This window comes from Salminus brasiliensis, chromosome 25 (assembly GCF_030463535.1).
Source record: "Salminus brasiliensis chromosome 25, fSalBra1.hap2, whole genome shotgun sequence".
Taxonomy (NCBI): Eukaryota; Metazoa; Chordata; class Actinopteri; order Characiformes; family Bryconidae; genus Salminus; species Salminus brasiliensis.
This window is the reverse complement of record NC_132902.1, coordinates 23,870,298-23,885,283: the sequence shown is the minus strand read 5'-3', so window position 1 is coordinate 23,885,283 and position 14,986 is coordinate 23,870,298. Positions and strand designations below refer to the sequence as shown.

At 41.6% G+C, this 14,986-nt stretch overlaps 2 protein-coding genes across 2 annotated transcripts in view; one reads left to right on the top strand and one right to left on the bottom strand.

Moving 5' to 3' along the window:
* Nucleotides 1-3,008: 3,008 nt before the first annotated feature.
* Nucleotides 3,009-10,914, bottom strand: LOC140548031 (uncharacterized). The gene is made up of 3 exons (XM_072671382.1): nt 10,087-10,914; nt 5,221-5,278; nt 3,009-3,028 (listed from the first exon to the last, which is right to left on the bottom strand). Exons 1-3 carry the CDS (start codon nt 10,867-10,869, stop codon nt 3,009-3,011), a joined length of 861 nt encoding a protein of 286 aa, XP_072527483.1. The 5' UTR covers nt 10,870-10,914.
* Nucleotides 10,915-13,787: 2,873 nt separating this feature from the next.
* The window catches only part of adam10a (ADAM metallopeptidase domain 10a), a 106,134-nt gene continuing 104,935 nt past the window's right edge, over nt 13,788-14,986 (top strand). The window contains exon 1 of the mRNA XM_072671297.1: nt 13,788-13,919. Coding sequence (XP_072527398.1) covers nt 13,853-13,919 — 67 coding nt within the window. The 5' untranslated portion in view covers nt 13,788-13,852. The remainder of the gene's footprint in view (nt 13,920-14,986) is intronic.

Sequence of the window (14,986 nt, the reverse complement as noted above, 5' to 3'; positions counted from 1 at the left end):
CTGTTACACCACCTGTTTAGAGCCTTAGTGCACAACATCCGACGAGTATCAACACACCTCGCTCGCTCCCTCTCTGGGCCGTGTCAGCATGACTAATCTGGACCTCGTTCAGGACTCGCGGGCCGTCACATAACTCAGCAGCTGGTGTTCTTCATATTGCTCATTTGTAACAGCAACACCAATGAGTTTCCATTACAGCCGCTTAAAGAGACTCTCCGGCCTTTTCCAACGCAGCCTGGGCAGTCTGCATCTGAGGCATGCGCTCGGTTAGCGGTACTTAAAGGGCCTTTCTGTTAGTTTCAGTCACAGCCTTTTAAAGAGACTCTCCAGCTTTTTTTCAGCATAATCTGGGTCGTCTGCACCTGTAGTATACAGTCTGTTACAGCCGTTTAAAGAGACTCTCCATACTTTTTATTTATTTATTTATTTATTTGACATAATCTTAGTCATCCTGGTCATACCCATAATGGAGTGTACCCATACAGTTTAAAGGGACAATACAGTGTTTTCCAACAGAATCTTTGTCATTTGGACCTGTAGTTTTAATGCCTTTTAATTAGTTTCCATTACAGCCCTTTAAAGAGACTCTCCAGCATTTTTTTCAGCATAATCTGGGTCGTCTGCATCTGTGGCATATGGTTCATTACCAATTCTCTCAAAGTCTTTAATGAGTTTCCATTACAGCAGTTTAAAGAGACTCTCCAGACTTTTTATTTATTTATTTATTTGACATAATCTTAGTCATCCTGGTCATCTGCTCTTATGGCATACACTCCATTACCCATACTTTCAATGCCTTTCCATGAGCTTCCATTAGAGTAGTTTAAAGGGACAATCCAGTGTATTCCAACAGAATCTTGGTCATCTGGACCTGTAGTTTCAATACCTTTCCAATAGTTTCCATTACAGCCTTTTAAAGAGACTCTCCAGCATTTTTTCCAGCATAATATGAGTCATCTGCATCTGTAGTATACAGTCTGTTACCAATTCTCTTAAAGTCTGAGTTTCCATTACAGACGTTTAAAGAGACTCTCTGGCCTTTTTAATTTTAATATATATATATATATATATATATATATATATATATATATATATTGTAACAATCTCAGTCATCCTGGTCATCTGCTTCTATGGCATACACTCCATTACCCATACTTACAATGCCTTTCCTTACAGTAGTTTAAAGGGACAATCCAGTGTTTTCCAACAGAATCTTGGTCATTTCACCTGTAGTTTCAATGCCTTTCCATTAGTTTCCATTACAGCCACTAAAGGGACTTTCAGATAATCTCAGCCATCAGCTTCTGTAGCATACCCCTGGTCACGATACTTTCAATGCCATTCTATTCGTTTCCATTCTAACTGTTTAAAGAGACTCTCCAGCATTTTTCCCCTAGCATAATCTGGGTCATCTACATCTGCAGCATATGGTCCATTACCAATTCTCTCAAATTCTCTCTCAAGCCTGTGATGAGTTTCCATTACAGGCATTTAAAGAGACACTCCGGCTTATATGGCATACACTCCATTACCAATACATTCAATGCCTTTCTATGAGCTTCCGTTAGAGTAGTTTAAAGGGACAATCCAGTGTTTTCCAACAGAATCTTGGTCATTGGGACCTGTAGTTTCAATACCTTTCCAATAGTTTATATTACAGCCTTTCCAATAATCCTGGTTATCTGCATCTGTAGCATTTGTTACCAGTACTTTCAAAATCTTTCCATGAGTATCTGTTACAGCCTTTTAAAGAGACAATCCAGAATTTTATTTCCAGCATAATTCCTGCTCATCTGCCTCTCTGGCATACGTTAGGTCACCAGTTTTCTAAATGTCTTTTCATGACTTTCCATTCTATTTTTGTCCAAAGGGACACTCTAGCCTTGTTTATTTTGTCTTGTTTGTTTGTTTGTTTGTTTGTTTGTTTTTACATTCTGTGGGTCGTCTGCATCTGTAGAATACGCTCCGTTACCAATACTCTCTATGCCTTTCCATGAGTTCTCATTACAGACTTTTAAAAGGACAGCCCCAACATTATCTCGGTCATCCCCATCTGAGGCGTACGCTGGTTTACCAGTACTTTCAATTCCTTTCTATTTGTTTCCATTACAATCACTTAAGGGACTTTCTGATAATCTCAGTCATCAGCTTCTGTAGCATACCCCTGATCACCGATACTTTCAATGCCTTTCAATAAGTCGTCATTACAGCTGTTTAATAGGACCCCCGATCTTGTCCAACATAGTCTCTGGGGCATACGCTTGGGTACCAATCCTTTCAATGGCTTTCCAAATTACAGTTCATATTACAGCCAATCAAATTTAACTTTATTGTCATTGAGAAAGAACAAGCCCACGCTAGTTTAATGGGACAGTGCAGATGGGGTAGGCAACATGAAGAGAATTTTATCGTATTTATTTTCTGCTGTTTTTAGTATATCAAGGATACGGTCAGTGCTTAAAGAACACTGATCAACAATTTAATTACAGAGAGATCAATTAGTCTGGTTTGATTGGATGAAATTGGATAATTAAAAAAAAAAAAAAGTAAAATCACTGTTTTCAGTATAGGAGAGCATTTCAGCAGTAGTTTCTAAGAATCTGCTGCTACTGATGCATTTGTCTGCAATCACACGCATCAGGATAAATATTAAACATCATAAAAATGTCTTTAAATATAGTGGTTTAATATTTTTACCTTATCGCCCAGCCCCAACATAATCTTCCACTGCTTCTCCCCCGAGAACAGAAAACCAGTCAGCTCCAAACAAGCCTACTATGGAAGTCAATGAGCAGCTGCTGCCCATTGGCTTCTATAATAATAGGGGTTTTCTGTCCTTTTAGGGTCTATGGTACCGTACTCGACCATATGCTACAGATCTAGATGACAAACATTGTGCAGAAAAACGGCAGAAGTGTCCTTTTAAACTGCTGGAGGTCAATAAGCAGTCACTTCAGCGTCTGCCTACTGGCTTCTATAATAACAGGGGTTTCCTGTTCATTTACCGTCTATGGTAATCGTCCGTATGCTAGAGGCGCAGCACACAGAGACTAGGGTTGAAGAGCACTGGAGTATTCCTTTAAGCAACAGCACGCTAAGTACCCTAATGGGAACTCGGAGGGAGCCATGCCGGGAACAGAATAGATCAGGCGGCTTAGCAACAGTGACGCTGGAGGCCCTCTCTGTGCTTTGTATGCGAGTCTACGCTGTAATAAGACACCCACCCTTCATCCTCTTGCCCCGTGTTACGACACTGGGCACAGGGCCAGGGCCCACGAGGGTAAAATAGGGGCAGCAGGGCAGAGTGGAAAAAGGAGTTAGGGGGAGCGAGGGGGAAAGACACTTGGGCATTCCCCGGATCTGGTGCTGTCCGTCAGCACCTGACCACAGGCCACTTAATGCGATAGTTCGGACCCCTATTTACTCAAACTGTGGTCTGGTCGATCGGCCAAGACATGGCTGGAGCCTGAAGGCTGGTTCTTTAGTTTTACACTGGAGGCTAATGTAGTTATGATAATAACATTAATTAATATACATATTAGACGGCAAGTGAACCAGCAATGCATTAAGCAGTAAAAATTGTGAGAGTCTGAGACACTTTGTAATGGCTAGACGAGTGGGTCACAGTGGGAACATCTCCAAAACATCAGGCAGGTATTGTGGGGTGTTCCTGGGATATGCAGTGGTCAGTACCTACCAAAAGAGTACCTACCTAAAGAAGACATGGGTACCCAAGGTCCCTCCTCACAACTTACAGAACTTAAAGGATGATCTGCTGCTAATGTCTTGGTGCCAGATACCACAGGGGACAATTCAGAGGTCTTGTGGAGTCCATGCCTCGACGATTCAGAGCTGTTTTGGTGACACGAGGGGGATCTACACACTATTAGACTGGTGGTTTTAATGTTATGGCTGATTATAGTGTACAGGGTTGGACTAATACAGTCCAGCCGTACCAATATGCCACCTCTACACAGACTCTACATCTATTTTTATGCCGTATGCTACTCGCCTCTCGGCTACCTCCACCGCAGCAGAGGTGCTGATAGGGCCTTTCTAACATCAGACAGTTCGGCTGAAGCAGAGCTGTGCTGTACAGCTGTGCAGCAGAACATACAGAACAGGGCCCAGCAGGGAGCGCAAAAAAAGCACTGACAACCGCACAGCCTTGAGCCAGAACTGTGGCCCTGGGGACAAACTAGCAATTAGTGAAAGAACCTCCAGGCAATTTCTAGAACATCCAGACATTTTCAACCGGTGTGTCTGACTGTGTTTAATATAGCCCACATGCTTACAGATGTTTAAGTTCAGAACATCTGAAAAGGTCAGCAACGTTGTCATCTCATTCACTTGTGTAAACTGGAGAACGGCCAGCAATACAGGGCCAGTTAGGGTCAATACGGGAATCGTCGTGGTCCAAAATGCCAACTTTACAGGAGAAGGGAAAAACCGCTTTAACTTTCAATGGAAGTCAATGTAAGAACACATTATTCCAGGTCATTTTGGAGCATTTCTATTGGTCCAGTCATCATGAAATTTGGACACGATGTTAATAACAACTGCCAGATTCACATTATGTCAAAAAGTAAAAATGATATCGGTAATCATAAAAACATATAGGACATTATTTAACTTAGACAAAAGTATTGGGACACCTGCTCATTCAGTTTGTCTTCTGAAATCAAGGATATTAAAACGTTTATCCTGCTTTTATTGCAGTCTCTACTGTCCAGGGGACTGGGGACTGGGGGCTGGGGGCTGCACGTTGCACCTCAACCTGCCTTATTGTATAGCACATAGGTCAATGAGCTTGTCTGGCCATGAAGTAGATAAGACACAGGACAGAAATCTGACACATCGGACATGCTGTAGTTTTCTTAAAAATACCGTCCTGAATTTGAGGTATACGTTTGAGGTTACGCAATATTAAAAATACAGGGATTTGCACCAGATTCCACCAGTCATTCATCCAATAATATATCCAATATATGTCATAATATTAATAATATAAATTAAGTAAACAATACTGGGCAGATATAATGTGCCTATAATGGTAGATATGTCATGACAAATGAGAACGGGCGGATTTTTGACATTGCGCATCCTGCGATCCGACTGCGATAGCCATAACCATGACCGTTACTGTTGGTGGTAACTACTGTTTACCGTCTCCATACACTCAATATACTGACAAATTAGGGCCGCCCGAGAGAGACTCACCCAGATACTCCATCAGCTGCTCCGCTGTGATGATCTCCATCATTGGTGGCAACTTGACCTGAAGAAGAAGAGGAGGAGAGGAAGCACGTTAGCAGTGAAACGTGGGGAACGGAGGGAGATTTCCACATGAGCCATTATGTGCAGTCCTGTGCAACAGCGTAGGCACCCATGGTCAATTTAGGAACCAATCTATCGCCAGATTCACACTGTGAATGTCAAAAAGTAAAAATTGGCAAAAATGAGAACAAGGTTCATGAGGCAGACAGTTATGATATAGATAGGGATGGACCGATCTGGCCTTTTCAGTTCCGATAACGATACCGATACCTAAACTTTACATAACGGTTGATACCCGATACTGATCCAATACCATTGCTGCATTAATAAACCGTATACCTCACCATGTGGGAGAGACTTAAGGCATCAGGATTGACTTAAATATTACTTTATATAATATAACAAATAACACAGATATAAATGTACTTAATTGTCATTTGTCATTCATTTATTTGCACATTTAGTTCAGTCTCACACCAATAAATTAAAGTGAAAGGATCGGTTCCATGGATCGGCCTAATTATCCGATACCCGATCCAGCTAATTTTGTTAATATCGGGACCGATATCTGATCCTAATATTCGATATTTTAAATTCACAAAATAAATAAGAATTTCGCCTAAAAATGTGACAAAAACCTTTATATTCAAGTCTGTTTCCATCTAGAGGATTCGTTTACCTACTATACTTTAAAAAATAAAATGAAATCAAATATGACACAACAAAATGTGTTGTTTGTCAGGGGTGTCCAAACTTTTGCATAAGACAAAAACATGTGGACACTATACCCTTCACTAGAGCCACGTACACGTATACAAGCTTATGGTCAGTCATGCGACGCCACCCCTGGAGCCGAGAGGGTTAAGGGCCTTGCTCAAGGCCCCAACGGTGGCAGCTTATGCGGATGCAGGTATTGAACCCACAACCCTGTGATCAATAAGCCAGCACTCTAACCACTGAGCCACCACAGATCGAACACTAGCAGGTCGAATTCTTCACTAAACAGAAATGCCAGGGCCCTGCATGCTGTCTTATGTTAGTAGAGAGTGGACAGGTTAAAAATGCCATCATGCTACACTATGTGTCCAAATGTTTGTGGACACTCCTTCTAACGAATGCATTCAGCTACTTTCAGAAGTTGCACCTCCCTAGACAGCTTCCTGTAGAGAAGTACTGCCAATAGAATAGGACTCTCTGAAACAGATAAACATGAACCGATTGATAACATGCCAGCTAATGCCAGGCGTGGGCTAGTAGAGGGGTGTAAAGCCCCCCAGCATTGAGCTGCGGAGCAGTGGAAGAGCTGTGTTCTCTGGAACGATGATTGGTACTTAGGAAGAGGTCCATCATGCTTGTAGCTTCAAAACCCAGTACAAATTCTTCCTCACTGGACAGTAGAGACAGTTACTCCAACAAAAGCAGGATAAACTTTTAGAATACCCTTGTTTTTTTGTGAAGAAACAATAAATACGGAGGTGTCCCAATACTTTTGTCAACATTAAATGCAGTCAACGGAGCACAAACAGGACTCTGAAGCTGCCATTTTAGGGTAAAAATGCTACATAATGTTACTTCAAATCAAGAAAATCCACTAAAATGTACTGGACATGTGCTGGACAGGTGCTGGACAGGGCTGCACCTGTAGCGCTCACAGCAGTAAGCCAGGAACTGCAGTGTCAGCTCCGGCAAGCCACAGGCACAGACTAGCCTAGGTCCGATCAGGCTAGTGAGCTGAAAACTCGCCCTCAATGTGGCAATCATCTCCACAGGCCGCGGTGAGATCTCCAAAGCAGTTGTGTGAGGCCGAGAGACACAGAGTCTAATTTTGGAGATTAAAGAACGGGCGCTCAGACGGAGCCTCTGCGGCCTGCCAGCTAGCCGTCAAACACAGCAATTAAACGTTATCTTTATGATGCAAATGAGTCGGAGGCTGAAATACAGAATGCGGCCCTGTTTGCGACCGTGCAGGGACTGCTTAACAGGAAACAAGAGTCTAGCATGACAGGAAAAGGCATCTTTTAGAAGAGCCGGCGCAGGCTAGCCGGAGCAGAACTTGTCAGGAGAAAAATGTGATTAAAAAACAGGAGCGTGTGACGTTTTGGGGCCTGACTGCATTTCCAGACTCCAGAAAAGCTGCCAGTCTTAAAACACCACTGCAAAAGATGGGCGGGATCGAAGAGACTGAAGGAGCATGTGAGAACTGAGGATCACAGGCCTTTAAAAGACAATAACGACCAAATTATTAATCAATTAATCAATATTAAAAAGGTCCCAGACCCTAAAATCAAATTCCTGTTTTAATTGTGTCCAAAAACTGCCTTAATTGACGACTTTCCAACCCCCAGCACTTCCAATCAAACAGGCAGTTTCTGTTACTGCGCCTTCATCGCAGACACACTATACGGACAAAAGTATTGGGACATCTGCTCATTCATTTGGCCTCCTTTGAAATCAAGGGTATTAAAATGAGCTGATCCTGCTTTTGCTGGAGTAACTGTCTCTACTGTCCAGAGAAGAAGGCCTCTAGTAGATTTTGGAGGAGCATTGCAGTGAGAATCTGATTGCATTCAGCAACAAGAGCGTTAGTGACCTCACCATCCCCAACTCATCCCAAAAGTACTGGATGGAGCTCCACCACCATCATTCCAGAGAACACAGTTGTTCCACTGCTCCACAGCTCCTCAATGCTGGGGGGCTTTATACCCCTGGCATTAGCTGACATGGTGCCAACGGTCATGATGATCTGCTCCAGACAGTCCTATTCTATTGGCAGTACTTCTTCTCTATGTGGGAGGAGACAAGCTGTACATCTGTGTCAGCAGCAACGGGTGCAACCTAAAGTAGCTGAATGCTGAATGCCTTCATTAGAAGAGCTGTCCACAAACATTTGGACATATATTGTGTATATGTAAATTAGCTCTGCCCTGATTGGCTGTCCAGTATTGTGCCCCTAATCCTCACAGAACTGCAACACGAGTGGGCGGAGCTAAACTGATAAGGGCTGAATACACTCTTAAAAATAAAGGCCCTCCAAAAGGAAGTGGTTCTTCTACAGCATCACTCAAAGAACCACTTCTGGTTCCGTGAAGAACCATTTTTATAATAGAGACGTATGAGAGAGAACCTTTACATCAAGGAAGGTGGAATTTATTTATTTATTTCTATTAATTATTACTAATTCTCTGTCTGATGTCATAAAAAACAGCTAATTTGCATATCCCCGCCCATATTTTCCTAAATAAAAGCACTATAGATGTTTTTTTATTTTATTTTAAATTAATTAATTAAATAAGTAATAATAAAAAAAACACAGCGCTTACTTTTGAAAAATGTGAGTGGGGATATGCAAATTAGCTTTTTTATGACATCAGAAAGAGAATTAATTCAATTTGGGCTGTTTTTTTAGCTTAGTTTCTGAATATGCACCGTACGGACCAGAGGAGTGGACGTTTACGTCTAATTTCAGGCTCCTTTATTAAAAAAAATATATATATAATAATAATAATAAATAAATAGATTTTTTTTTTTTAAAGGGCCTAAATTGGATTTCCAAGATTTGTGAAAAAGATTCAGTGGGGTCCAAAAGTCTGAGACCTATTTTTCTTTTTGACTTAAAGGTGGAAAAACAAAGGAAAATATTTAATATTCTGCTCCTATATATCTGATATTATTCAATATTTATAATATTTATAATAAATATTATAATATAAATATTCAATATTTCCTTGGCAAAGTTCAGGCCACGCTCAGGAGGGTCAGATCTTCCCACCTGAGGCTTTAACACAAGCGTGTGGACTCCATGCAGCTCGAGCGCTCACTGTTTTTAAAGCAGACGCAGGGACGCACCACCCAATATGAACAAATCTAAAATCTACATCAAATTTTATGGTTTCTACAGTTTTTTTTTTGGTACTATTTGTGCAGAAAACTGAACAGCATGCTAACAGAAGCAAGTTCTCTAGAGCTCTCGTCTCGAGACGTTTGGACCCCACTGGACATGTGTGGTCCTGTGTGTGTCAGAGGCTGATTCACCGAGATTCGGGTCGGTCCTTCAGGTCAGCTCAGTGCTGGAGCCACGGTGCCAACACCAACAGCACTGAGCTGTTAAAGGAGACGTTCACTGAAAACGAGATGTACGCACTTTCCTCCTTACATCCGAACCACTCAGGGGTCTACGGCACTCTGGCTGTCCGGAGTTGTCTGCTTCTTTAGTTTTGCAGTGCAGCTACGAGGCTAATGTAGCTAACAGGTCATGGAGGCTTATGGTCACCAAATTAGCATCGTATAATCTGCATGGCTAAAATACTCTCAAAATATTCTCCACCACCAAAATTAAGAAGCAAATTTCACTAAATATTGAATTTTATTAAATTGTCACCTTTATATTAATAAATATGCTTTAAAAAGGAACGTTTTCAGATGGTTCTCGTGTTAGAAAGGTCTTAGAGGAACCATGTAGTTTCAGAAGATGTGTGAGAGATCTGCAAAGATGAAGAACCTATTAAAAGGTCTAAAGAGCCTTCGGTTGATGTTGATGGTTCTTCACACTCATATATCTCTATACACACACATATATATACACATATACGGTTCCTTAAGGAACCGACAGTGGTTCTACTACGGAATCACCCTAAGAACCTTCTGAAGAACCTTTATTGCTAAAGTGACGTCAGATGATGTAAATATTTGTGAGGTTGACTCGGTTCTCCATGAAGATGGCACGGACCACTTAGTCTCAATTCAAGCTAAGACCGGGCCCATACCCGGCCCAAGCCCGGCCCAAGCCCACTCAGCACACCCCCAATTTACCTTCCAGGCCAACAGAAGGACATTCATAATGGCCAGCAAAGGACAGGGCCCGTTCTCGTTCTGGGTGATGACCGGCGTGTTCTCCTCTTTCCACCTGATCCACTTGATGTGGTATATGGACTGTCCAGCGCCTCGGTCCCTGCAGCAGGCCGCCCTCTTCTCCTCCTCAAGGGCCGAGGCCGGACCCCTGTCCTCCAGCAGGCCTTCCCCATTCACCTCTGAGCTAGGACAGGAGTTCAGGATCGAGGAGGAGGAGGAGGAGTCCAGGGAATCCGGGCTGGGAGACAGTTCGCTCCCACTGGCCAGAGGACCAGCACTGGCCGGCTCAGAGAGGTCCACCGACCCCTGGCCCCCAGAGTCCATCCCATCAGGGTGGGTGTCTCCAACCCCCACAGTAGGCACAGTAAGCTCCTCTCTGGTCTGTCTGGACTCCAACTGTGTGGACTGGGCAGGAGGGACCTGGATTTGTCCTGCAGGAGCCCCGGCTGCCTCGCACCCCGGCCCGTTGCTGCACGCTTCCCCGGATTCCCCGGATTCCCTGGATTGCGCATCTCCAGGCAGCGGGACCTCGGCCTGCGTGAAGCCGAGGTTGGGTGAGCCTGGTGCGGCCACTCCGCCACCGTCCGTTCGCCCCGTCTGCGGGTCAGAGCTAGCGCTCTCCCCCGCGCACGGATCCTTCTTTCCACCCGCTCCAGCCGCCCAGACCTCCCCAGGCTCCACCGGGATGGTGGCGCACACCGAGCTCCCGCCGGAGTCCCGGTGCAGGTTCGCATTTTTCTCCATGTCGGGCTTCAGCACTGCGGCTCCGCGCTCAGCTCCATCCGCGCCATGACACCGCCGAGTCTGACGTCACCGCGCCCTGGACTCGCCCCTCCCCTGCTGGAGCCCCCCTCCATCATACCCAACAACAACAATAACAATAATAACACTCAGATCTATTACATCATTGTGCATTATCAATATGACATCATTTTACACACACACACACAGGGGAGCTGTACTGTTATTACTATTATTATTATTATTATTAATAATTATTATTAATTAGCTGTTAAAATATTATTATTTTTACCTTGTAACCTTTATTTCATATGCCATTATATCATATCCCATCATAATATGACTTAATATTTGACTATCTCACGCTGCAAAGTATACAATCATTTTGTTTGTATTAATATTTTACACAAAGACTAAGTAAAACATTTAAAATGACCCTTTTCAAACACTGATTTATTAATTATTAGCACATTTGCTCACAAGAACTTTATTAATGTGATGTGTTACGCGGGACAATGTGACGTAATCCAAAATTTAATGTAAACGTAAACAGGCCTTGTGTGCGTTACTCCTGATCGCCGCACGGTGGCGACATTTGCCTGGGAAACGATATAGGAGCCAGTGAAGTGGACGTTTAGGGGGTCCACGACCCCCAATCCGCGAGATTTTACAGTTTTTCATAGTTAATACAGTAATATTAGTAAAAAAAGGCAACATTTAAAGTGTTGAACAGGGATTATTAATAAGAAAGTTTTGCAGCCCCTATGACTACAGCATGAAGGATGTTGTTAATAAGTTGTGGCCACAAGATAGTAGATGGACACACATACTATAAAAAAAAATTCTAATGACAAACAATGCATTTAGGCCACAAATTCTATCTAATAGCCTCAATATATTATTTATATTGTAACAATATAAATATATATGTTACTTCCAAATATTATATTGTGGCCACAACATCTTATTTTGTGACCTTGGTATATTGCATTGGGCCTCAATATATTATCTTGTGGCCACAACATCTTATTTTGTGACCTTGGTATATTGCATTGGGCCTCAATATATTATCTTGTGGCCACAACATCTTATTTTGTGACCTTGGTATATTGCATTGGGCCTCAATATATTATCTTGTGGCCACAACATCTTATTTTGTGACCTTGGTATATTGCATTGGGCCTCAATATATTATCTTGTGGCCTCAATATAATATGGTGAGGCTTCAATATATTATCCTGTGGCCTAAATATATTATCTTGTGACCTCAATATATTATATTATTATATATAGGCCACAAATTATATCTAATAGCCTCAATATATTATTTTGTAGCCTCAATATAACATTTTGTTACTTCCAAATATTATATTGTGGCCACAACATCTTATTTTGTGACCTTAGTATATTGCATTGGGCCTCAATATATTATCATGTGGCCTCAATATATTATTTTGTGACCTTAATATCTTATCTTGTGACCTCAATAGAATATCTTGTGGCTTCAATATATTACATTGCGATCTCAATATATTATATTATTATACGTAGGCCACAAATTTTATCTAATGGCCTCAAAATATTATTTTGTAGCCTCAATATAACATTTTGTTACTTCCAAATATTATCTTGTGGCCTCAACATCTTATTTTGTGACCTCAGTATATTGCATTGGGCCTCAATATATTATCCTGTGACCTAAATATATTATATTATTATTATATATAGGCCACAAATTTATCTAATAGCCTCAATATAACGTTTTGTTACTTCCAAATATTATCTTGTGGCCTCAACATCTTATTTTGTGACCTTCGTATATTGCATTGGGCCTCAATATATTATCATGTGGCCTCAATATAATATGTTGAGGCTTCGATATATTATCCTGTGGCCTCAACATCTTATTTTGTGACCTCAGTATATTGCATTGGGCCTCAATATATTATCTTATGGCCTCTGCATATTATATTGTGGCCTTAATATATTATCTTATGGCCTCTGCATATTATATTGTGGCCTCAATATATTATCTTATGGCCTCTGCATATTATATTGTGGCCTTAATATATTATCTTATGGCCTCTGCATATTATATTGTGGCCTCAATATATTATCTTATGGCCTCTGCATATTATATTGTGGCCTTAATATATTATCTTATGGCCTCTGCATATTATATTGTGGCCTCAATATATTATCTTATGGCCTCTGCATATTATATTGTGGCCTTAATATATTATCTTATGGCCTCTGCATATTATATTGTGGCCTCAACATCTTATTTTGTGACCTCAGTATATTGCATTGGGCCTCAATATATTATCTTATGGCCTCTGCATATTATATTGTGGCCTTAATATATTATCTTTTGGCCTCAGTATATTATTTTGTAGCCACAGTTTTATATCTTGAACCACAATAAATTTATTTCACAGCCTCAGTATGATATCGCCTCCATATAGTATCTTGTGGCCACGCCTTATTAAAAAAACAACCACCATGTCTCTATCCGTACCACACTTTTTTTTTTTTAAATATGTCAAATCAGTAAGTAGTTAATTTTTGGTGTATTGTTTGTGCTTATTTACACTCATAAAAAAACAAACTATTTAATTTAATCACAAGACTGTCTGTCCTGCAAGTAAAAGTTATTTTTTTTATGTTTATTTGATATTTCTAGTGGAAATAAACTCTGTTTTTATTGTTAAACAATATAAATGATTATTAATCATTATAATAATAATAATAATTATTATATGTGTTATTGCACACTGTGTGTGTGTTTATTAGTGTGTGTGTTGATGTTAGTGTAACGTGGGCGGGGCTAACCCCCCCTTTCTCTGACGCCAGCCCGTTTGACGTCACTCCCTTGGAGACGGGCTCTGTTGCCGCAGAGCAGCAGCAGCTGCCGTAAAGTTGAGCATATAGAGTGAGAGAGAGAGAGAGAGAGAGAGGGTGAGAGACAGACGGATGAAGCAGCGCTATGGATTTAACACACACAGCCTTCATTAAACTCTTTCTGCTCTTATACTACTTATGCGACACCGAAGGTGAGTTCCAGCCTTTATTTAGCTAGCTGCGATTAATCGGGGAGCGTGAGAAAGTGTTGGCACCCCTGACTCCGGCTGAGTTTCTGTTTCTCACCCTGCCCGGGTGCGGAAGTGGATTTCCATTTCATGCCTTTCCCAAAACAACTCAGTTTCCACATCGATTCGCACCAAATAACAAGCGACACAGCCCATAACAGAAGATACGAGGTTTACCTGGGGGCGTAATGTCCGTAATTTGCGTAAATAAGAGGAGCACGAGCCCCTGACCCACCTAACTCCGAGTTCGCCTCCAGCTTACTGTCACATTCTGTCACATTACGGATATATTTCACGATAAAGCAGCTTTAAACTTCTCACCCGGGTCGTTGGACCCCTAACCGCGCCGGTCTCAGCGTGTTTTTACCCTCCCAGGAGTTTAGGAAGTGCCTTAAAGTGCACACAGCCCCCGCGGTGTGCCCTCTGCGGTAGGGCTGGGCGAGAAGACGAGAGGGCATCTTCATCACGATCAGCCCGGTGTCGATATGCTTTCTGTGCGTATCGGGGATGTTGTCACGGCAGAAACCTAAACCTCCACAGTCTGCTTGTTTGGTTGTTGTTTTTTTGCAGGAGTGATTTAAAACGATGTTAAAGCCGCCTGCTGTAGTGGATATTGAATGGGAAGGCTGGGCGATACTAGTATGTTCTCATTATCATTAATTATCATTAATTATTATATCATTTTCTGAGCATATCACTGATATTGTCAGTACAGAAGTGCTGAAAAAGGCTGAAAACAACTCAGTTTATTCATCAATTTGCATAAAAAAATAAACAACACGTCCCATAGAAGAAGGTGAGGCGTTATTTGCATAAATATGAGGAATAACCCACTGTTTTGTTGTAGCTGTCAAATAAACCCCACAATAAACCACATAATTAAAGTAATTATTAGTTCAGTTAAAAGAGTTAATGCTGAAAACAACTAAAGTTTATTCATTAAAGTGCATGAGATAATAAACAGCACGTCCCATTACAGGGGATATGGTCCTCGTTTGGGACGCAGTGTCATATATATATACAGTGTAAAT

Coding starts and splice junctions, on each gene's coding strand:
- LOC140548031 (XM_072671382.1), bottom strand. CDS start 10,869: ATGGAGAAAAATGCGAACCTGCACCGGGACTCCGGCGGGAGCTCGGTG. Junction 5,279..10,086: donor TCCTTCTGTTGGCCTGGAAG/GTAAATTGGGGG, acceptor CTTCTTCTTCAG/GTCAAGTTGCCACCAATGAT. Junction 3,029..5,220: donor GCAGCTGATGGAGTATCTGG/GTGAGTCTCTCT, acceptor CTGCGCCTCTAG/CATACGGACGATTACCATAG.